The 24,132-nt window shown below is 40.1% G+C and overlaps 2 protein-coding genes across 4 annotated transcripts; one reads left to right on the top strand and one right to left on the bottom strand.

Annotated features, from left to right (window-relative positions):
* The first annotated feature begins 2,024 nt into the window (after positions 1-2,024).
* Positions 2,025-12,983, top strand: LOC18434790 (protein KINESIN LIGHT CHAIN-RELATED 1). The gene is made up of 4 exons (XM_011625312.3): positions 2,025-3,442; positions 3,601-3,769; positions 4,380-4,631; positions 12,487-12,983. The coding sequence occupies exons 1-4, from the start codon at positions 2,347-2,349 to the stop codon at positions 12,719-12,721; spliced, it is 1,752 nt and encodes a 583-aa protein (XP_011623614.2). The 5' UTR covers positions 2,025-2,346; the 3' UTR covers positions 12,722-12,983.
* Positions 9,057-23,115, bottom strand: PTAC7 (plastid transcriptionally active7). 3 transcript variants are annotated; one of them, XM_088873897.1, is made up of 5 exons: positions 23,052-23,115; positions 22,894-22,950; positions 22,668-22,751; positions 16,274-16,609; positions 9,057-9,270 (listed from the first exon to the last, which is right to left on the bottom strand). In XM_088873897.1, exons 1-4 carry the CDS (start codon positions 23,094-23,096, stop codon positions 16,277-16,279), a joined length of 519 nt encoding a protein of 172 aa, XP_088730023.1. In that variant the 5' UTR covers positions 23,097-23,115; the 3' UTR covers positions 9,057-9,270; positions 16,274-16,276. The 3 variants fall into 3 exon arrangements, with proteins under 3 accessions (XP_088730023.1, XP_011623615.1, XP_088730004.1); XM_011625313.3 differs by lacking the exon at positions 9,057-9,270 and adding an exon at positions 15,696-15,924; XM_088873878.1 differs by lacking the exon at positions 9,057-9,270 and having other exon boundaries at positions 15,696-16,609.
* Between the last annotated feature and the right edge of the window lie 1,017 nt (positions 23,116-24,132).

Genomic DNA, 24,132 nt, shown 5'->3' with positions numbered 1-24,132 from the left:
CAACGCCATATAAACTTTTCCCTTAAAAAAATTCATTACCTCGTAATTTGTACTTAGTGGAATTTTTGAAACTACTACAAATCAAATACCATTTGTTGTAGATCTACCCTAGGACTGTCAAAACTCAAACTCCCAAGGATTCATTAGGTTAAACTTCAAATGCAAATTAGAGAGCAATCAGTTGATAAAGGGAACCATGGCAGACAAGAGAATGGAGAGCAAGAGAGCAATCAGTTGATGAATATACTCCAAGGAGCATACAATATGGACGAGAAAAAAACGAAGGAAAATTACAAAAAAAAAAAAAAAAACCAAGACGATGTTTTCTATGCAACTTATCCAACTTAACTCATTTTTTTCTCCAAAACAAACTTTCTAGGCAAATACCTCAAAAGTAAAAAGTTCATTTTTTTTTAAGATGGAAATGCTATTTTTTTACACAAGAATCATTTTGGCTAGATTTCATATTGATTTTTGGACCCGCATAAGTGCCGGACCGCCCTAAGACAACTACCAGACAAAAACTGAGTGCTGTTGAAACGCCTTAAGACAAGTGCCAGATAAAAACTGAGTGCTGTTGGATCACCGCCCTTTATAGCTGCCGAACCGCCTTTTGCAACTGTGGAAGAGCATTTTACATAGTACCGAGGTAGTTTAGGTATTTTTTTATTTTTTTTATTTGATTGAGGGTATTTGCCTAGAAAATGTACTTTGAAAAAAAAAAAAAAAGAAAAAAAAGTTAGATTGGGGTTAAGTTGCATCGAGAGTGTACTCTTGAGTTTTTTTTTTTTTTACCAACAAAAAAAACAAATATTTGTCAACAATAATGTGGAGCACTTCAATCATTTGAAAAGTTGATAACTAAGTCCTTTATAAATCAGAAGAGAGAACATTTAATGGGATTGCTATTTGCCCACATTTATCATTTAGAAGCTACATGGACCAATATTTGGGGCTAGAAAAATATATTCACTCATGTTTTGGGTGCAGATAGCAAAAGCAATGGTGCGAATAGCAATATCGCAAATAGCTGGCCAAAATCATGCAACTAGCTACTTAATTAACAATAGCTGGAAATGTCATAAGCACAACGATTTTAAAATCTCAGAAATCTCTTATTGTGAACTATTAATCCATTAATTTAATAATTTAATAAACACAAAGGGCCACCATTTTTTGGGCAAGCTTTTTTACGTCCCTTGTAGCAAAAAGTTCTATCCCCTTTTATCCGACCGTCCATTCTGAATGGAGGGTTAAGACCGCCTCAATCACAATGTCAAGTCTTTACACTATCTTTTTTTTAATTTTTTTTTATAAACTATTTTGACACCAAATTTTGAACGTCAATTCTTCTATTAAAATCGCATTAGCTTAAATATAAAACAAATATTTTTAATAAAATAAAAATGATCAAAATACTTTTAAAAGCGTCAAGAGGTATTTTGATAATTATATTTTATCAAAAAATTATTTTAAATATTTTTTATAGGTGTGTCTGAATGAAAAAGTAGCACTTACAAAATTTCACATTCATACAATTTGTATAAAACAACTAAAAATAAAATATTTTAAAATGTCGAATCTAAGATCAAACGGTAAGCGGTTCTCTTGATAAAGAAATACGAGCGGGTTACTATTTCTACCATCCCCTTTCTCTTTCTCTCTCAGTAGCAGGCGGCCCCTCAGTCCCCTGCTCTCTCTCTCTCCCTCATTTTCTCCCCCATTTTTTCCCCCCTCTCTCTCTCTCTCCTGAAGTAGCTTCAGCAACTAAGAACTTGTGCCCCATCTTCATTATTTTACCAAACAAAGTTTGTGAGATTCTACAACATAAATAAAACAAAAATTAAGCAGCTAATGAGAGATACCCATAACTCCAAATAAAACTGTAAAGAGAGAGACCCATAATTCCAAGTTTAAACCGTAAAAAAAGGTGAGAAAGTAGGTGGGCGTGAGACCAAAAGCAAACCTAATAATGTTTTGGACTTTTAAAGAGATGCAGCAAATTACACCAATTCATGAATTTAGGTTTTAGGAGTGATGGTGGGCTGTCTCCATTGAGTTGCTTGCAAGCAAACAGGAAGCATAAAAGGCCCCCCCAAAACAAAACAAAACAAAACAAAACAAAACAAAACAAAAAAATGCTGATACTGCTGGTCCATCACCTTAAAGCAATCAAAGGAAAAGTCCTACCTCCTCCCATTTGAAAGACTTAATGCACCAAATAAAGCAAAAATAGGAAAGAAACTTCTCCCTCCCATTTTCACCTTTCCCACACCCTTCAAAACCCCTTCTCTGCAACTATCTCACACAACACCTACTCCTCTCTCTCTCTAAAATCTCCACGGCATGCCTGGCTTAGTCTCTGAAACCCCAAAAATGGCGTCGAAAACGTCGCCAGATCCAAACACTCCATCACCTGCAAAGTCCAAACCCTCTCCTTCCAAAAAGTCGTCAATTTCTCCTTCCTCCCAACAGAAGAAGAGACTCTCTCTCACTGCAGTTGAGCATGAAGAGGAGTTAGGTCTCGACAACCCTGATCTCGGTCCCTTTCTTCTTAAACTCGCCCGCGACTTAATTGCCTCTGGGGACAACCCCTCCAAGGCCCTCGACTGTGCTGCGCGTGCTGCCCGGTCATTTGAGCTCTGCAATGCAGAAAGCCCTAGCCCTAGCCTTGACCTTGTGATGGCTCTCCATGTTCTTGCTGCCATCCACTGCGGCCTTGGCCAGTTTGCTGAGGCCGTCCCCATCCTCGAGCGATCCATCTCGATTCCAGACCCTAACTTGGGGCCGGACCACGCTCTCGCTGCCTTCTCCGGCCACATGCAGCTCGGCGACACCTATGCGATGCTCGGCAGTCAAGATCTCGCAATCAAAAGCTACACTCTGGGCCTTGCGGTCCAGAAAGAGGCCTTAGGAGACACCGACCCTCGTGTCGCCGAAACATGTCGGTATTTGGCTGAGGCACAGGCCCAAATCATGCAATTGCCTGCGGCAGCCGAGCTTGTGAAACATTGTCTGGCAATTCATAAGGAGCACACCGCCCCTGCCTCAGCCGAGGAAGCCTCCGACAGGCGGCTGATGGCTTTAATTTGCGAAGCCATGGGGGATCACGAGGCTGCACTCGAGCATTTGGTCCTCGCAAGTGTAGCAGCAGCGGCAAACGGGTTTGATGAGGAGGTTGCTGCTATTGATGTTAGTATTGGGGATTCTTATTTGGGGATGGGAAGATACGATGAGTCGGTGTTTGCCTACCAGAAGGCTCTGACAGTATTCAAGGCTGCGAGGGGGGAGAACCATTTGTCGGTTGGCACGGTGATGGTGCGGCTGGCCGATTTGTATCAGAGAACGGGGAAGATGCGGGAGGGAAGGTCCTACTGTGAGAGCGCCCTGCGGGTCTACGCCAAGCCAGTGCCAGGAACCGCGACAGAGGATGTAGCAGCAGGTGAGTAGGGTTTTGGGCAGGTAACGGGTGGTTGTTATAACGTTTGAGGCCAATGCAACCTTTTCAAATGGTTCTCTTTTAAATTGTCTTTCGAAACGTTATAATGATCTAATGGGTAATTATAACAGCATAACATGGTTTTCAAACATTTGGTGCAGGGCTGGCCGAGGTGGCAGCTGTGTATGAGGCCATGGGCGATCTCGATGAGAGCGTAAAACTCTTGCAAAAGGCAGTGCGAATGATGGATGGCTCAGTCGCACCAGGTCGACAGGGCCAAGTTGCAGGCATCGAAGCCCAGATGGGGGTGGTCTATTATATGGTTGGAAGGTATTGTTTGAGGGCCTGTTTGAATGATAGTCAATTTTGTCTCGGATATACTATCTTATCTAAAATTAACTTCTTCAGTATTTTGGAGATATTTTTAGCTATTTCTGACTAAAATTTTAGTAAATTTCTTTGAATAAAGAAAAATAACTTGTCAAAAAGAGAAACTTATTCAAGTACTGCCTATCTCCGATAATTTTATCACTGATGCCACCAAATAACAGGTAATTCATTACCCGAATTAATCTATTGAAATAGTGAATTATCCGTGAGAACAATTACATCTAAACAGGATGGTTCGCACTGTTGCTTTGTGTGAGAGTTGTTTCGTATATCATACTAACCCTTTTATGATTCATTTGAGAAGGCCTACACATTCTCCTGATCATCTTTTCATTCTATTTGCTAGATTTGTATAAGAGTATTTTGATTATCATAATGTGCATAGAAACCATTTTAGGATGCGGTGTGACATATTTGTGGCTTCTCTATACGATCTCATTACTTGGCCATGGACTATGGTTCAATCATTAATATGTTTACAGAAATCCTTTCAAGGTTAATTGCGCAATTCTATTCACATTCTTCCCTATTCATTTTGTTATTATATTAGGTATGGGGATGCATATGATACGTTTAAGGTTGTGGTGGCAAAGATGAGGGCAGGTGGAGAGGCAGGCTCTGCCTTTTTTGGGGTGGTTTTGAACCAGATGGGGCTGACATGCGTACAAAGGTTTGAAATAAAGGAAGCGGTTGAGCTGTTCGCGGAGGCAAAGGTGATATTGGAGAAGGAGTGTGGGGCATTTCATCCTGATACATTGGGCGTTTACAGCAACCTTGCTGCCGCTTATGATGCCATGGGCAGGCAAGTTACATTCTCCTATGCTTATAATGCTCATTTTTGTATGTCTATATGCCCCCATCCCCACCCCCACCCCTACCCCCACCCTTCTCTCCTCTCTCTAAAACATTCACACATCCACACACTCTTTTTTTTTATACATGTTAACCTGCAACCTTGTGTTATTGTGAGAAGTTAAGGCATTTTCCTTTGTGTATTTTGTGTTTGCTTTCTCATATTGATATGGGCATTTATTTCTTAAGCTATGCTTTAGCTGATCTAAAAATAGTAAAATGCCGTACCCATGCATACGGAACTTTTAAAATTTAGCTTTTGGTGAAAGCCAGCCCTTATTTAGTCCATAACCTAAAGATAGTGTACATACCCCTGAAAACTTTACTTTGGTAAACGCAGGGCTTACTGCTAATGAGGTAGATTAGTTGTATCAAGAAATTAGTGAATGAATTAGGGAAAACAATCATTTCCAACTGCTGCCAAATTTAGTTTGGTTGCATAGATAATTATGGAAGTTCTGCAAACATGAAAGCATACAAGGTTGCTTGCTTCCCAAACTTACTTGAGACTTTTGGTAAATTATAAACATGTGGTATGAGAACCACACTTGTTAGTTAGATTTTTCAGGATCTTCCTTCCTAAGAGATGATGGATTGGTTGTCATGGTCTCATAGCCCTGCAGGGGCTTACAACTGCTCCACCGATCTAGGTAAGTGGGAACTTTTGGATGGTTGTTTGTTTGAGATAAAATCTTCATTGAGCAACCATCTTTATAGAACAAGATCTCTGATGAGCTAAAATGAGTGTTGTAAGAACTGGCTACTATGGATGGTCCAACGAGTAAGATAGAAAGCAGTAACTATTCATGTGTGACGTGTAGGAGGCCTTGGAGATAATATATTCCAAAAGGATTTTCAAATTGGGTGACAAGAGGTTTTTACATCAGGGCTGCCAAAGTCTTTTATGGGGCTAATTTATCATGATGAATGGGGCCCCTTTTGGAGCATGTCCTCTCCTTTATCAGCATTGGTTGTATTTGAGATATGTTCAGGGGAGAGTCATGTTTTTCTTTTTTTATTTTATTCAATGATGAAATAGAGACAATATACTTGCCATACTCGTGATCTTCTTGGCATGATGCACTTGACCCTTGATAGTGGAAACGATGAATTCCGTGCACTAAAATGGCTTGCTAGACTAGCAAGGTTACCCCTTATCCATGGATGATCATTGGGACGATTCCAAAAGATTAAGAGCAATATGGAGGTCACCTTTCAGCAGTTGCATAGGTTTGCCAGTGATGTATTGATGCATGGGCTTGGACTGGGGTCTCAGTATGTTTCCAACCATGTAGGATTCTCTATTCCTATGTTTGCAATATCCACATGTGGTGATCCCAATGGTTTAAAAAACAGATTGATGACCCGGATCGGGCTTCCAAAAAACCGATCCGGATCGGTGAATCGGCGATCCGGATCGGGAATCGGGCGAATCGGTCATAATAAAGCTTAATAAAAATTCGAAAAAATTATTAAAATTCATTATAAATATTGTTTTTTAGGAATTCAATAAGAAATGAGGGTACACCATTAAGAATTTTCATGTTTTTTAATGAATATGCAAATATTGATATGTTCTTTCCCTGCATGAACCGCCATTCAGCATTTAATTTACATCACACAAAAGGATAAACATATAATTATCATAGAATAAGTATATCAACATACATGGACTACAATAAAGCATAAAATTAGTAACATATGATCTAAAAATAAAATGATAGACGACGTTATTGTTCTTCTTGGTCACGCTGGTGCCATTGATTGAATTCGTTTAACAATTCATTGATTCGATCTAAAACGAATCATCGATATTAGCAGGCGTCTGACTATTCCCAAATCCCTGAGTGTTAGTGTTTTGTTGTGTTCCCAATCTAAAATCCTCGAAGATTGTCCATCCTTCATGCTCACCTGCACTGTCGTGCTCATCCCTACACTGTTGCTGTTGGGACTCGATATGTGAATAATATGGCTGGGATAGGGTGGCCTCAAAATCATCATCTCTCTCATATTCTCTTTGAATAATATGGATTAAAAAAAAAAAAAAACAAATTTTCAAAAAAATCGATCATGGATTAAAAAAAAAAATCACAAATTTTCAAAAAATTCTATCATGGATTACAAAAAAAAATTCGATCATGGATTAAAAAAAAAAATCACAAATTTTCAAAAAATTCTATCATGGATTACAAAAAAAAATTCGATCATGGATTACAAAAAAAAAAAAACAAAAAAAAACAAAAAATTCAATAGTGGATTACAAAAAAAGAAAAAAACAATTCCATCATGGGTTACAAAAAATTCAATCATGGATTACAAAAAACTCTATCATGGGTTACAAAAAAAGTAAAAAAACAAAAAATTCGATCATGGATTACAAAAAAAAAAGCAAACATTTTGATCATGGATTACAAAAAAAAAACAAACATTTCGATCATGTATTACAAAACATGCGATCATGGATTACAAAAAATTCTATCATGGGTTACAAAAAAAAAAAAAAAAACAAAAAATTCGATCATGGATTACAAGAAAAAAAAAAAAACATTTCGATCATGGATTACAAAAAATTCAATCATGGATTACAAAAAATTCTATCATGGGTTACAAAAAAAAAAAAAAAAACAAAAAATTCGATGATGGATTACAAAAAAAAAAAAGCAATTCGATCATGGATTACAAAAAAATCGATCAAGTATTACAAAAACATCTATCATGGATTACAAAAAAAAAAAAAAAAAAAAAAATTCCGTACTGGACTCGCTGATTCACTGTTCGGACTCGCCGATTCCGTACAGTGAATCGGCGAGTCACTGTATAGAATCGTCCGGTTCTCTCTAGAATCGGACGATTCCCATTTTTTTCGCCGATTCGATCCGTCCATGGCGATTCCCGAGTCGAACCGGGCGAGTCCGGTTCGACTCGGCGTTTTTTTAAACACTGGGTGATCCTGTCGTACAAATTCCTTGTGCAACTTGATGGGATTTTCTTGGATGTTTCCAATTGTGCTGGATTCTCTCTGATTTTCACAAGTTTGTAGTATCGTCACAATGATGAGCTTGTTGTAACTATTCCCTTGTAATTATTGTAGGAAGCCAATTTTTGTTCAATATCTTAGTCAATTACCCACATGGCATTCATCATGGGAGCTGTTTCTAAATCTTGGTATATATCAATCTGAACCCAAATCAACAAAATGAACAACTGAGTTGACCAACCCATTATTTTACTTGTCATCTTTCTCCAGATATGAACTTATTAGACAGTAGGTTGTTGATAACTTACTTTAAGGTTCATGATGACAAAATGGGAGCTTGGAACGACCGAAGACGAGCGACAATGGCTGGTTAGGTTGATATTGTTTTCTTTTGCTGCCCACTTTATACCCTGGCATTGGTCTTTATGTTATTCAGTGTATATTGGATGAGGAGCTCATTCAGCTGTAAGAATTTAAACCAGGTTTTTGATGGTGTTTTTAGTTTTTATCTTTTTTGGCTTGGTCAGCAATGGACTCAGACTTGGGATGTAGTGTTGCATACGTCAACACCTTAACTAGTCAAGCCTAGGCCCAGTTTCTATATGGTAGAGAGATGATTTATTGTTAGCAATTGAACTCTTGCCTAATATTTAGAACTTAATAGTGGATAACTTATACTGAGAGTAACTGCACTTATGTGCCCCATTTCAAATGATCTTACCAAAAAATAGAAAAAAGTGTATATTAACATATTTTTAATTGCAAGTTAGTGGAGCATTGTAGTAATTTGTGCGAAGAGATGCCTTGATTTCTTGTGGTCCACAGTTAGAAACATTAGCATAACTTGAAAGCCAGTGACACAAGAGGATCAGACTTATGGTTTCTTCCCATTCATATGCATCCTAAGATCAATGTTTTAAAAAATGGTTCGCCTAGCGCCTAGGCGACCTGGACCAAAAATCCGCCCGCCTAGCCAGGCGGCCCTACACGGGCGGATGTACTAGGGCGGGCGCTCAGGCGGGGTAGGCGTTTTTTGTTTTTTTTTAAATTACGGGCTGCCCGAGGTTCTGGGCGCCCGCTTAGGCGCTAGGCGCCAGGCAGGCCGCCTAGCGTTTTTTGAAACCTTGCCTAAGATGCTCTGTTAAAAGGCAAACTTTACTGTGACCATATGACTTGTGGCATAGCATGATAGTGATATATAAAGAGTGGGTCTCACCAAACATGTCTTTGGTTCAAATTGTACGGACTACTCTCACATCATAACTGCCAACTCATTTATGAGAAGGTTATAACCTTGGGCCGTATTGTTTTTTTTTTTTTTTAATGTGTTAACCTTTAATTGAAGAGGAGATAAGTGCAAGACCTTAGCCTTCCACAAAAGAAGGATGCTCAAGGATAGAGTGAACAAACGGAATCAAAATCCTTTTTTAAGAGGTTATAGTGAGTCACAACAACCTAGAAAAACAGGTCGATCAGACAAAAACCCAAAAACTATAAACCAAAACTCCAAAACAAGTGGTAATCGATCGCCATCGCTGCTGCTTCTTTGGCTAAGATGTTAGCTTCTTGGTTTCCTTCCCTCCAAGGATGCATCCACACGACGGACATATTCCTGCAAAGGAATTCAATCTCGTCAAACAAGTGTGCTAACTGCCAAGGAGAAGAGGAGGAGGGGAGATTCTGCGCCCAAGAAATAGTATTCTTGGAGTCTCTTTCGATGATGAGGTAGTGCAGTTGTAGTGGGATTGCAAGTTTGAGGCCTTCCAAGAGTGCCGTCACTTCAGCCTCCATAGAGTTTGCATGGCCAATGTGTTTGGAAGTAGTTGCCACAGTGGAATCGAGGTGGTCTCTGAGGATTGCTCCTATTCCTGAGGGGCCGGAATTACCTAGAGAGCAGCCGGCGAAGTTAAGTTTGAGCTGTCCCTGGGGTGGAGGTTTCCATCTTGAGGCACGCGGCAGGCGTGTGCGATGGAATTGAAGGACTGAGCTCCAATCCCTGAAAGCCGAAGAGGAGACTCCTTCGAAGTAATGGTGGTTGGTGGCCCAAAAGATAATGGTTGACTTAAACTTGTTGAACACCTTGGGCCAAGGTGAGAAATCCCCTTGGAAGATTCTGTTATTACGCTCGATCCAAAGTGCCCACAAAGCAGCAGCCACCATTGATTTCCAAAGGAGGATTCCCTCTTTATTCCAGGGGAAAGGTTGTACCGAAGAAAGAATGGATGCCACCTCTGCTGGTAACACCCACTGTACATTGAATAGTCTTAGAATTGCTCCCCTAAGGTTGTGACCATATTGACAGTGCAGCAGGAGATGGTTATTAGTCTCTTCAGCCGAGAGACACATCATGCACCGATTAGGAATTGGGATACCTCTTCTTTGTAACTGATCTACCGTCAAGACTCTCTGCGAAAGGTCTAGTCATGAAAAAATCTTGATTTTAGTTGGGGCAAAAGATGTCCAAGCCCGGGCAGCTGGACATCTTTTGCAGCAGGAGCAAGAGGTAAGGTAGGAGGGAGAGATAGACGTCGGAAAAAGGAGGAGACTGTGAATTCCCCCAAAGGAGCCGGAGTCCAAATGATTCGATCTGACCCCGAAGGGGCCAGGAAGCAAGCTTGAAGTTCGGCAGCCAGGGTGGCAAAGTTTGTGGTTTCCTGATCAGTTAGAGCCCTTCTGAAATGTGGGTTCCAAGAGCGGAGGGAACCTGCTGGGAGCATTTCCTCTGCCACAGTGGCCCCTTGGTCTCTAGCTAGGGAGAAGAGGTCAGGAAATTTGTCCTTTAGAGGGGTGTGCCCCAACCAGGGTCTAGCCAGAAAAGGATGCGGTTACCCGACCTTGGATGGAATCTTATGCGAGATTTGAAGGCATGGAAGACTGAGCAAATTGACCTCCAGATGCCAGAGGACCTCTGGTTAGCCCTGCAGTTAGGTAATCATGGAGAGTTGTAGGTGGTATTTATGTTTGAGGATGTCGATCCATAGTTGGTTGCTTAGAGTCGAGAGACGCCAACACCATTTGCCCAGGAGTGCTTTGTTTTGGTTTGAAGGTTTTTGATTCCTAAGCCACCCCTTGTTTTGGCCTGGCAGACTTTATCCCAAGCTATCAGATGGAATTTGTTGGTGGAATCATCTCCAGACCAAAAGAACCTTCTCATCAGCTGTTACATTCTAGAACCGACAGCTATTGGCATGTGGAAGATGGACATCTGATAAACTGGAATGTTTGCAAGGGTTACTTTTATAAGGGTCAGCCTTCCTTCCGGGGAGAGGAAGCCTTTCCATCCGGCAAGTCTGCGATCGACTTTGTCTAAAATATGGGACCAAAGTCTATGATTGGGTTTGCCAATGCAGAGAGGAAGCCCTAGGTATTTGGAGGGCAAGGCTTCGACCCCACATCCCCAAGTGTTTGCAAAGTTTGAGAGAGTGAGTAGTAGGGTCTACATTTACTCCCATCAGTTTTGTTTCTCAAAATTGACTTTGAAGCCTGTTGCAAAGTCAAAGCACTTCAAGAAGAGGAAGAGGTAACGAATTTCAGCGGGGGAGTGCTGTTTGTGCAACAAGTATGTTATTGGGAACAAGTACGGTAGGGGCTCTGTCTGACTTCAACAAGTCAAAGCACTGATCATACTTCAGTAGCCAATGACCTCACATAATTCTGGGTACATACCTATTTTATTTTCATTTTGTTCTAGGCTGTTTCTCATGTTGGAATTACATAATTGATAATTCTGAACATACACATCTGCTTTAAGTTAGATATATCATCTATATGCCGAATCTTTGGCATCCTTAGTAGTTGCTGGAGTTGCTGGACATGTTCTTACGGACTTATGGAAACTAGCTTTCTGAATATCCATTATGTCTGCCTCTATTTTGTTGGAGGATAGTTGCTGGGATCTCCCAACGTAGATAGCTTTGGAATCTCATTCCTGCATACTGGGAAAAGAATCCTCAAGGGTTTTTTATTTTTAAATTTTGGGATCTCATTCCGCTTTGTTAGAGATCTCGATCCCCACCTTAAATTTCAAGATAACGACTAATTATTTATGGCCAGTTAGCCACACAACCATACTTTTAATATTGTATTGTTTGGTGGCTATAAATACAGAGATCCTTGCTTTAAAAAGTATATATAGTCCGGGAGCATATGTACTCTTTAAGGTTGGGAGCCAGATCCTTAAGAGCTTAAGAGTTGAGATCTTAAAAGGTCGGGATTGAGATTCCCAATAACATACTTGTTGCACAAACAGCACTCCTACCGTAGCAATCTTGTAGGCTTTAACGATCCCCCGAACCCAATCCAGATATTGCTTCCAATCCCTACAACTAGGTATTGGAGATAAAAAGTTCAGAAAAAAAGAAACAGCTTATGTGTATTGAACTGATTCAAGTGGCCTCTAATAGTGTGTTGGGCATTTTGGCTGGTTCAGCCTGTTCATTGAATCGTTGAACCTTTCTTCCTAGTTGTTGGGGGCTCCTATCTGAAATCTAGTCAATTTGTTCAACTGGTTGAACAGTTGAAATGGCTGAAATGCATCGGTTCTTTCCATTGCCCTTTTTTCAATTTTAATTCTACTTGTTTCAAATACACCAGCTGAACCAGCTGGTCATGGAAAAATGAGAGAGGTTTTCGTTCTTTTGTAACTTTTTAGTGTTTTTGTTTTTTGTTTCTCCTTTAATGTTAAACCTGGTAGGACTTGACTCAAGACATCACTTTCCCACCACCTATGCCTTGAGCCCATTCTTTAACTTCTTGATTGCAAATTATGTACATAAGCTGAAGAATGCTGGGAAAATTTGAAGTAATTCGCTGTTGATTGGAATGACAGGGTAGATGACGCCATTGAGATGTTAGAGTATGTACTCGGGGTGAGGGAAGAGAAGCTCGGAACGGCTAATCCTGATGTTGATGACGAGAAGAAAAGGTTGGCTGAGCTCTTGAAAACGGCAGGAAGAGCAAGGAATAGAAAGGCCAAATCACTGGAAACTTTACTCGATACCGGCTCCCAAAGGATGAAGAAAGACGTTACAAGGAGGTGGTCGGCCTTGGGCTTTAGAAGTTAACAACCCCAGTGCATGGTTTGCCTTGGGGGCTTTGAAAGCTCTCTCTCTCTCTCTCTCTTACTCTCTCTCTCTCTCTCTCTTGTGTAATATAGCTTGTGTAAAGGCCACGTGAGGAAATTTGTAGCTCCCAGCTTGTTTGATTTTATCATCTAATTTCATGTAATACTTATATTTTTTCCCCTGTTGTTCCATTTAATTATTTTGTTGCAATCAAAATACTTGGCGTGGCACTTTGGACAAATAATATTAGGTTTGGGCTCAATTGCTTTGATGCGATCTTTCTTGTTGAACATTTTCTTTGATTCTCTGAATACGACATGAGCAACACACTGGTTTTGACTTGCTCCACCATCCAACTCATGGATTAGATGGCGATGGTACTTCTGGCCCCTTGTACCATGCCTTCCTGAGGATTACATTATACAGATGCTATGTTTATTTGAAGGGCACGATTATGATTACCCTTACTAAGATTAAACCAGATACTATCAAGTACATCCCAAACTACTTAGTGAAAAAAGAGGAACTAACTACAGAAGGGCCCTCACAATTGACCAACTAAAAAAAAAAAAAAAACAACAGGTCGCTAATCCATGTGTCATGTGCTCCTCAGCAGAAGAGTCCAATGCGCATCTATTTGGCACTGAGATCCAAAAGGGCCCTTACAATTGACCAACTACAAAGAAGAGGCCTACAGGTTGCCAATGATGTGTCGTGCTCCTCAGCAGAAGAGTCCAATGCGCATCTATTTTTGCACTGTGAGAGCGCCTCTTCACTCTCGGGCCATTTCCTAAAATTATTCAACCGCTCTTGGGTTACACCCCAATCCATACTCCATGCCGTTGGTACATTCCATTTACAGTGACACAAATTAAGAGTACTCCTCTGGAGAGCTGCATTGGGTTTTGTGGATGGAAAGGATCTCCAGGATCTTTTGAGGCAATAAGTCCTTGATCGAAACACTAATTGACAAATCCATGTCCATCATTGCTTGGTCGAAAAACAACAATTTTTTTTCACACTGCTCCCTCTTGGATTTCTACCAAGATCTGACTGCCCTTCTATACCCAAACCCCACTATATTCCTCGATGGAGGCTATCAAAATAAGGCCAAATCAAGCTCAATTTTGATGGTTCCTCATTCGGGCCTCGTGGTAATAGGTGGCCTTTACCGTGATCCATCTGACACCATTCTCCTCTCCTTTTGACGTTCTATTGGCCATGCCGGCTCTAACATGGCAGAGGCACAAGCCCTACTTGAAGGCCTCAGAAATTTTAACCCCATGTAGAACTCCAACCTAGTGATTAAGGGTGGTTCTAGGAATGTCATTCCCTCAGCCTCTAAAGCCCCACCCTGCCCGTGAAGATTGGAGCACATTTTCGATGAAACCTTCCACATATCCTGGGATCTTACTGTTTCCTGGAGACGCATCTAGAGGGAGGCAAATGCGGTTGCTGACTCCCTTGCCAGGGAGAATGCCTCACAGTCGGGTGCATCCTAGGGGAACTTTTTGCCACCTTAGAGATTGCCACTCTGTTTTTGTACTTGTGAGCTCAAAGCTTCAAGTGTATAGCATTTTTTGAATCCCTTTAGGGATTGACACCATTTTTTGCACCCCTCGGGGTTTTTGTACTTTGGAGCCCGGGTTCTTTTCTTTACCTGTAACCGATGTACCTTGTCTTTTTAGCAATACAACAGTTCACATTCAAAAAGAATTCTCAAGAAAAAAGAAAAAAAAAAGGGAAGTAAGTGCGATGCCATGTAGCATGCGGACAACATGCTACCTGCTTCCAGTATTTTAAAAACTGGAGCTCAGTATTGCCCAACGTAAATCAGAACCAGTGGGTGGGTGATTCGAATCTGAAGAACCCCTGGGTTCACATGGTTCCCACTAGCCTTTTAGTTTTCTTTTTCAATACGAAAAACCTCGGAGAACCAGCAAACCTAAGTGGAACCGGCTGAACCCACTCAGTTTGTTGGGTGACCAGGTCAACCCCTGGTTTAGTCTTTAAAACAAAAAATATTACCGTGGCAAGCCTTCACGGTCTTCAAGGACAACAGAAAACTGCAAAATAAACCTATCTTTCTTGCATAAGTAACATTTCACGGATGAGGAAACAAATTGAGAACATGCACAGCAACGCTGTCCATGCAGCAATGGATGGAGCATCCACTGATGATCAGCGTTACAAAATTTCTCTTTGCTCATTCAGGATACAGCAGTCAGAATAAACGAAAGAGGGTCCTCAATTCCGGCTCTAACCAGTCACTCCTATGCATGATGGAATCCTCTCTCTCTCTCTCTCTCTCTAAATTGGTGGTTCAAGTTACTGGTTTCATTAGCCACCATGAGAGTTCTTGAGTATGCCATGCGATAACCACTTGCACATTCTCTTCCTTAAAAAAGTGGTTCTACGCTAGCTCACATCACTGCTACGAATGATACTACTTGCTAGGCCTCTAATTTTTCTCATTATTGACAGAGTAATAGGCAGGATGATCCAACTTATGGATCTCTATTCTATGTCAGTAGGGCAACCATCATATACTGCAAATGCAAGTGATTTTGGAAAATTTAATGTATCACTTATGGCCACACGGGATAAGTGATCACGGGATTGATCACCATCGAATTGATGGGTTAGATTATGTTAAGAGGAGGGATCAGAATGAGATAGTGTTTCTGATCAATGGGTTGGACAGTGATGCAGAGTGGGATGAGGACATGAGATACACTTTCATGGTGGGTTTATTGGATGGTATGACCACCTCCAACCATAGAATGACGGCATAATATGAACACTTACTGCGTCTATATGGACCATATTATTTTTCCCTTGGTTTTATCTAACAAAGATTGTGGGCACTGTGTCTGCCATGAGAGAGAGAGAGAGAGAGAGAGAGAGAGATTTCATGGAATTGTGATATTACCGCATTTGTGTATTAAACTTAGAAGAACAAGATACCCAAAGATTGAAAAATAAACACTCATCTAAACATCTGATAATAAGGGACAGCATACAGATGAAATATTGGAAAGCATCCTGATGAGATCAAACCAGACACGGTCAATCAGATCCCAAATTACTACAAGAAATCAGGGAAAGTTTATTGTGATGCAATGCAGCACACGCACAATGTACTGCCTGCATCACAGTGTATGGACTCAAAACAATGTACTCGCCTCCAATTGCTAGCAAAACTGCAAAACAAACTTCCTTACATGTTAACGAAACAAACACAACACATTAACATGGACCCTGTCCATTGAGTTACAGAAAGAGCACGTCACTGATAAACAGCATTACAAAATTCGTTCACTCATTGAGGAGACGATAATAGCAAGCCTATCATAGCAATAATTTGACAAAAACAGCTAATGTGAGATAAGGTCATCAGTTCTAGTCTCTCGACCAGTCGCACCTTAGCTTGACCAAATCTCCCACCTCCCCCCTCCCCCTTCCTCTCTCTCTCTCTCTCTCTCTCTCTCTCTAAAATCAGACTCAAGTCATTGGTTGATTAGCCAAAATCATGAGAGTTTATGTGGGTACCTGTTACATATTGTCTTCTTTGAGGTACGTTGGTCCAGGCTTAAAGGGATCTTCTTCCATATAGGCCTCTGGCCGATAAAAACCAGCATCATTCATGCGGTTGCTGAGAACATGAAGAATAGCTTTCTTGTGGCCATACTCATCGAGGTCATTCTCCACATATGCCTTGGCCTCCTCGGCCACCTCATTCACAAAATCAAACCTGTTGTCCTCCCTCAACATCAGCTTCTCTATATCCAAAGCCATCAGTCTCCCTGACTGCCTTATGCTCCGTATCTGCTCTTCTAAAAAGGGTATTCTCTCCATTCTGTACTCTGGTGTCCTGTCTTTCTTTGTCTGAATGTTTCACAACAAAGACAGTCATGATCTACTGAAATCAAAACACCACAGGATTCTTCGACAAGAAGGCTCTCTCTCTCTTTACTCAAATTAATATAATGGAACAATAAATTTAAGAAATAATAAGAACCTGTCAAGTGTCAACAAAGTAAACCACATGCTCCATTATAGCAATAATGATGACTATTGGTGAATTTGTGTTGTCTAACTGCCTAAATAAGCATATATGACGTAAACATTTCAAAAATAAGACATTACTATCTAGGTTAATAAGCGAAACTGTAAAACTCAAGAGACGACAAACTTTCTTCAAAAAAACATATACAGTTTTATTGAAAGATACAGTAGGGTTAAAGAGAACAGACTACTTCCATTATATCATACTGCATAATGTTTTCAATTTCCTTACATTTCATGCCAGGACCGCTTGAAACTCCTGGACCTCCAGATATCAACAAATATCCTAGTACTAAGAAGACAACCCATGCATGGTGAAAGCGGGTTGATGATGCCAGTGATACAGGAAGCGAGGATTTACCTTGAAGTTACAGGAAGAAATACGGTCTGGTTAAGTATACAATAAAAAGTAGATGTGAACCAAATTCCTAAACCCAATCAAATATGGAGATCACGAGGTCATTGTCCCTATGGCAAGCATAGTTGATTCTCTGAGTGTCATATTATTGTTAACTATCTCTTCAAAGAAATCTGCCAATAATTGATGAGGACATCTTTCATGGAAGCTACACAATTATGCATTGACCATGTCATCACCAATATCAAGAAAGATTACGGTCTCTTATGCAAAGAGTTATCCAAGTAACCAGTGTAGTACTCCATTATACAGACCTGTCTTACACCTCCAAAGATAAATAGTCTGTAGACATCACTGAAGTAGGTCACCATGAAGTGAATCTACCAGCATGGTAGGAGTACGTCACTGATGATTATTAGAAGTTCATATTCACTCACTGATCTCCATCATTTTCATATTGACCACATAAGCTTCCCTAAGATAAAACAAGTCTGTTCCAAGGCACCACGAACCCTAATTCATGGTCCCAAGAAATTTGACAAGGTAACATTTCATATTGGCATAATATTTTTCTGATAATTATCAATCAAGTATACCATTTTGATGCGACTATCTTAGTCGGTATCCTCTATGGGAATATAATCTCATAACGAAAATGGATCACAGGCTTAAATTATATATAGGTTTATAGGGTGCATCATAAGCCTAAAGATTCATTTGATATTACGCTCTTCAGGATGGTACATAGACTTGATGTAATGATTACACATAATGCAGCTAATATATAGGCTACATAAAAGAATGGTGGTAAGTCCCCATGATCACTATAGATCACTTCCAGGTCCTCTTCATCAACAGGCTCATCATAGATGGGATCACCTTCAAAAGAATGCTTGGTGTCCTCATCATAAAACTCCAGGATCTCAACCTTGAGACCAATTTCCCATCTCCTACTATCCCTGCTCGTATGATGCGCTACCTCTCTCCTTGGAGCTTGATCATGGAAGGGATTTATAGATTCCACATCTGATCTCGTCCTCCTGAGAAGGGGCTTCCATTTGCGCCAAACGCAAAGCTAGAATTTCGACCAATCTGCTTAGATCAGCAATCACTTCTCGCGAACAACATCAAAGACTTCATGGTTATTGCTTTTCCTCCTTTTCCTCTACGTGGAGGCATGATTGTGATCTAGGGCACAAAAATCGATGCTATAGTAATGTGATACAATACCATGCTACAGCAATGTGATACTGTACCGTGCTACAGTACCATCATTATTGATCGTCAGGCTCTAATACTAACCAGGCGCAGAACTAGTAGCTTGGAGCTAGGGTTTACAAAGAAGATAGAGAAGATCAAAAATTAGAGACAGATACTAAAAAAACCAGAGATAAAAGGAGCACTTGCTGCTCGAGGGTTTTGAATAAAATACATAACATAATCAACCCTTATATAAGAGAATCCTCAACAAGATTTAATCTTGGCCATCCATCTAATCTAATCATGGCCCTTTATTATAAAAGAAGTTAAGTGAATAAAAAGACATAAAAGGCTCTAGAAATTACTACTTACGCCCCTTAGTAAATAAAAAGACTCAATAAATAAATAAAAGGCATAAAATGGTAGACTCAATAACTAATTTGCCCTTATGTGGTTCCTCTTGGAGACTTTAAGCTTCTCTCACTTATCTAGATACTCGAGAGCAGTATTTTGTGCTGCATCAGTGTGGACTGTGGATCATAGCAGGGTAGAGATACACAAGGATGAGGAGGCACTGTAAAGTGAGAGGCTAGGGAATTTGGGTCTATTGTGGGGTTAGATAGGGTTGGGGTGCAACCAGCACAATGGGTGCTAGGCTTGTTTGACAATATCCCTTGAAAGAGGAGCCGAAGATAGAAAGTGGATTGATAGAGGGGGGTGAGCAGTACACAAGATCTCCTCTAGAGGGGAGCTTAAATGAACATTCAACCTGCCCTATCACATGGGAGCCAGAAGCACCAGCTGCCATCTGGTTATACAAATAGTGGGTTACCAGGGGGAAGAGCAAGAGGATGTGACTCCTTAGGCTGGTTAGAAGGGTAGGACCTCGAAAACCATACATGGGGGTCGGGTGCAGGGTCATCAAGGTCAGATTGGCGTCCGGGGCTCAAGGATGAGCCAGGGTGGAGTTTGAGGCACAAGGTAGAACTTTGAGGGCTTATAGATGACGGGTTGGAAAGAGGCACTTGGGACCAGGACTCCCTTGGGGCCAAGTGTTCGGCATGATTTGAATCTCTAGCTAGCAGTTGTCCCAGCACAAGTGTAAGGGGGCAGGGTGGCATGTGAAGGGTCACATTGACAGGCGAGGATAGAGAATGAGGGGGAATGCTGAGGAGCGGAATTGTAATTTGTATCACCAGGGGCCACCTCACCAGGTAGCCATTGGTTTGCCCTACGAAGCGGGGGCGACTGATGAGTTGATGATGGGTGATGCTATCCTTTTTTAGGAGACCAATGATCTTGGGATGAGGGTGATGACGCCTCCTTTGATTTCTTCTTTGGGTCACAATCATCCACCGTTGTGCTTTCGAAGGCTGGAGGTGACCATGGAGACCCCATGGGAGAGGATGCCAAGGCCCAGGAAATGGCAACATGGTAAGTCTCAGCCCCAATGGAGAGCCAAATATTGTGAGGGATGAGGCTAGGATCAAGTGTTTGAATCAGTGGATGGATGGACCCAAGGGGGAGGTACTCAATGGAGTTACGTTTTACAGTAAGGAAGTCCACACACAGGTTCCCAATCTTTTTGAAAGTCTCTAGGTGCCAAACGTGGAGAGGGATGTTAGAAGCACAGATCTAAACTTTGGAAGGTTGCACAACCCCCCACTTTTGAGCAAGTAGAAGTAGTGAGGGAAGCTCTTTTAAACCTCAAGTTTATGCTTTGCAGGGCCTGTAGAGCTTGGGTTTTAGAGGGGAAGGAGAAAATGAAGTTTCCTCTTGAAATTTTCTGGCATGTCATATCTGGCTCTCTCCGTACCACTTGTCCCCATTTTTCGATTCCCCTTAAATCATCCCTATGTCATTGAAATGTTCCAATGAGCACCTTGCACAAGGAGACTTGGTGTTTCAAAAAACAGTGGCATGGGCGCATTGCCCAGGCCTAGGCGGGCAAACTGAGCGGCATGTCCCTGGGTGGCCACCTAGGGGTGAAAACGCCAATTGTTGAGGGCAATTTTGGTTTTTTTCTAAAGTTAAGTATGTAAATGAAGGGGTTTAGGTTCATATCCAACCTAAACCCCATTTGAACCATTTTTAGAGAGATAAAAGCCTCAAAATATTTGTATTGTGATTTTCATAGGATCGAAGGGTTTCTCAAAGTTATGAAAAATCGATCCAAACAACACCCATTGAGATTGGATTTAGTTTTGGACTATTTTTAGGACTGTTGAAGGGTTTTTTATAATATTTTCCTTTTTTACTGTGTGTATGAACTTTGGAGTGCATGGAATTTGGATTATGCTATGCACTATGGATTATGGTCTAAAGGTTTGAAGTTTGAACTTTGATTTTTGAATTTGAAATGAATGGAATTATGAACTAATAGACTATGGATGGATTATATATTATGTATTATTAATGTGTTATATGTCTCAATATGTATTTTTAAATTTTTTTACACAAAATTTGACCCTAAAACAATTAGACAATTAGATATCTCATGCTTTTTATTCTATTGGGTCACCTAGGCACCACTCGGCGTTTTTTGGAACACGGAAGAGACTATTTTTTCCAAAATAAAACCTTCATCAAGCTTTAAGGTATTTGCTGAAAAAGGTTTCAGAGGAGTTTTAGGGGTTTGGGAGAGGGATGAGGGTAGAGACAATGTAGGGGTGAGGGGTTAGGATAGCTGGTGTCTTGGCAGTGGTCGTAATCTGTCCACCTGGGGAAGCTTTCTTTGTCAGCTTTGGCAAGTGGACTTAGTTTTGATAAAGGTTGGAGGAGTGGGGAGGAGGCAAATTGGGGGTTTGGCGTAAGGACAGGTTGCCGAAGCATAGGGTTTCCAAGATGCATCAGAGCTTAAGAATAAGAAGGTGTAAGGAAGTTGGGTTGCCTCCCTCTCCCTAGGGGAGAGAGGGAGTAAGGTTTCAGAACCAAGTGCATAAGGTTTAGAACCAACTGAACAAGAATTTTTGGAGGTAGGGAAGAAGAGTAGAGACAAACTGCATATCTAACACCATCAATAATAAAAAAGTAAAAAAAAAAAGAAAAAGAAAAAAAGTCTATACCCTATAGAATCTAAAATCCTAGCAGCCCATTGCTTATGGACTGTGTATATCTAAGAGCATATTTATATGAGGATGCATTATAATTTGCGACATTGTAGAATATTATGACTATAAGCTTGCAAAGTAAGATATGGATCAAACAAGCCTATTAAATGAAAATACATCGTATAAAACAATGATTCAAATATCTACGTCTATGAAGTAACTTGAAGAAGCAATGTATTTTTTGATGGGTGTCCATGTCATCTTAGTGAAAAAAAAATGTATCACAGATTTTGGGCAACCCTAGCTATAGTGAAGGGACTTCAACACGGTAAGAGCAGATGATCCTACATGAGAGTGAATGGCGGCAAGCACTAAAGTTCCAAATTCTAGTTCCAGATTCCTAAGAAACAAGATTCCAAAAGGCTCTCTCGAACCCAACTTTGGAGGCAATTCCATCAGGGGCATACCATATGAGTGGGAGGATTACTTTGAGATTGCCAAAGTACAGAGCTTACTGTTCTGCTGGCATGCACCTGTCACTCTATTGAGGTAGAAACAAGAGCCCTCTTTAAGAATCTTAGGTTAATCTTCCAATCTTCTCGAGTCCTCCAATTGGTCTAGGTGATTCTCTTCTCTTAATGTTATTCAGATGGGGGTCATGCAAGTCAGTTTACCATGAAGCAGCTAACAAAGTGGAAGGAAGTTTCATGCTAGTGTGCTTATTGCCTTATTAATCGATAACCCAGGGAATATCCCCATAGAGATCAAATAGAATAAACATATAGTAAACAACTTATAGGATCACTACAAACCCCAAAAGAAAACACTGATTCCCTATTTTCTATACTATCCATCACGTAGGCAGATGAAATACACAATAATGGATTTGAAAGTGGGTACTTGTTGAGTTTCCCCTGAGTGCTTTCCCACAAGTTTCCATAGCCACTTTTCGTTAAATAACTAGGAATGGAATAAACACCAAACCAAAGAAGCCGAATTCTCTCGAAAATGCAAATATAATTACCTGTGAAATCCAAATTTCTAGTATTCTGAGCCACAGGGAAGAAGAAAATAGATGAGATATAACAAGAGGATATGACATATGATTATCTGTATAGGTGCTTACAGACAAAAAGAGAAACCCAATTAAAAATAAATGAAATCAATCCTTATATTAATCATAGCTGAGAGAAAAAAAATTGCAGAAATATAATGATGGGTCAAACTCAAAATTTCATACTCTATTTTAGAATCAGAAAATTATAAATACCAGTTTTCTGCGTCGCCAAATCCTTCTTCCACTGCCATTCTGACCAGGTACTTCGCCACCGCTTTCATTTTGAACCCTCAATGTCTGTGTATTCATGAATTGAAACAAATAAATGTCTCCCCCGCGCCCGAGAGAGGCTTCCATTTTGAACGCTCAATATCTGTGTATTCATGAATTGAAACAAATAAATGTTTCCCCGCGCCCGAGAGAGGGAGATAGAGAGTACCTGGGACCTGGAGAAGCAGTTGAAAAGCCGAGGGCATTCCCCTTTGAGTTCAATCCTCTGCGACGAAACATGAAACTGATATTCATCAGTAACGAAAATCGAAAAATGTGTGGTGTGGTGTGTGTGCGAGAGATAGAGAGAGAGGAGATTATGGTTACAGGAAACGAAGAAGAGCAGATGAGTTGAAGAGAATTGAGAGCCATCGTTCCTACGCTTGTGAGCGAGCCATTCTTTGAAGGTTTAAATTAATTTTAAACGATTATTTGTTTCTCCTTTTATTATCTCCATCGGTTATTTATATTGTTATTAACTGGATTTGTAATACTAACTGTGAAATTGTCCTCTCTTCTCTATTGCTAATGAAAGGGAAAATTATCAATCTAACTATGACGGATGAATTATTTATTATTCTTCATATTTGTCACTATTCCAATTTAATACATATTTTTTGTGAGTATTTTGAAATTAAATCAATTGATATAGGTGTGATGCTAAATTATTCATTTCTTTTAAAATCTCCCTCAAAAAAAACTATCGTCTACTATTAGATTAGATTAGCAGTTGACCTTAGCAATGCTATAGCTTAAGTTTGATTCCTACTGCTTTAACTAACTGAAAGAAAGAAAAGGAAAATTGTATGTATGGACCAAATACCACATGTTATTAGATTCCTTAAATTCGATGCCTAGGCATTATGCTTTCGTGATTTTTCGTTTTACTTTTACCCTAGGTTCGATATTGTAAATATCTTTTTTTTTTTTCTTTTACATTTTCTTTATTAATTCAATACCCAAGACTGAATTTCCCCGTCTATGGGGCTGGAAAATTGGATTACCCCATACTTATATATGGGTGCAGTTGGCATACGGATGCATCCGTAGCCGAAGAGGCAAGGTGCACCTTCAAATTTTATCATGATATATAATTTTGATGTAAAATGTTTTTAGGATTATCTCAAAATATATTTTTATATCTAATTATAAAATTTTAAATTCAAAAAATAGTTAAAATCAAGTAAATCTATAAACATATGTAAATCTTGAAAATAGACGGTGTCGATAATATATTGTAAAATGCGCTATTTCTGACACTTAAAATCTTTTTATTTTTCATGGTCATACATCTCGACGTCGAGATGATCAATCAAAGGGTTTTTCAACATTAAAACTACATTTTCCGATGGATTTTTGAAGCACATCCGTAGTTCTACATTTTAAGATTGCATCTTTATACAAACTT

The sequence above is a fragment of the Amborella trichopoda genome, chromosome 1 (assembly GCF_054954075.1).
Source record: "Amborella trichopoda isolate Santa Cruz 75 chromosome 1, AtrichopodaSantaCruz75HAP2 v2.0, whole genome shotgun sequence".
Lineage (NCBI taxonomy): Eukaryota > Viridiplantae > Streptophyta > Magnoliopsida > Amborellales > Amborellaceae > Amborella > Amborella trichopoda.
The sequence above is the reverse complement of the archived record's forward strand: the minus strand, read 5'-3'. Positions and strand labels throughout refer to the sequence as shown.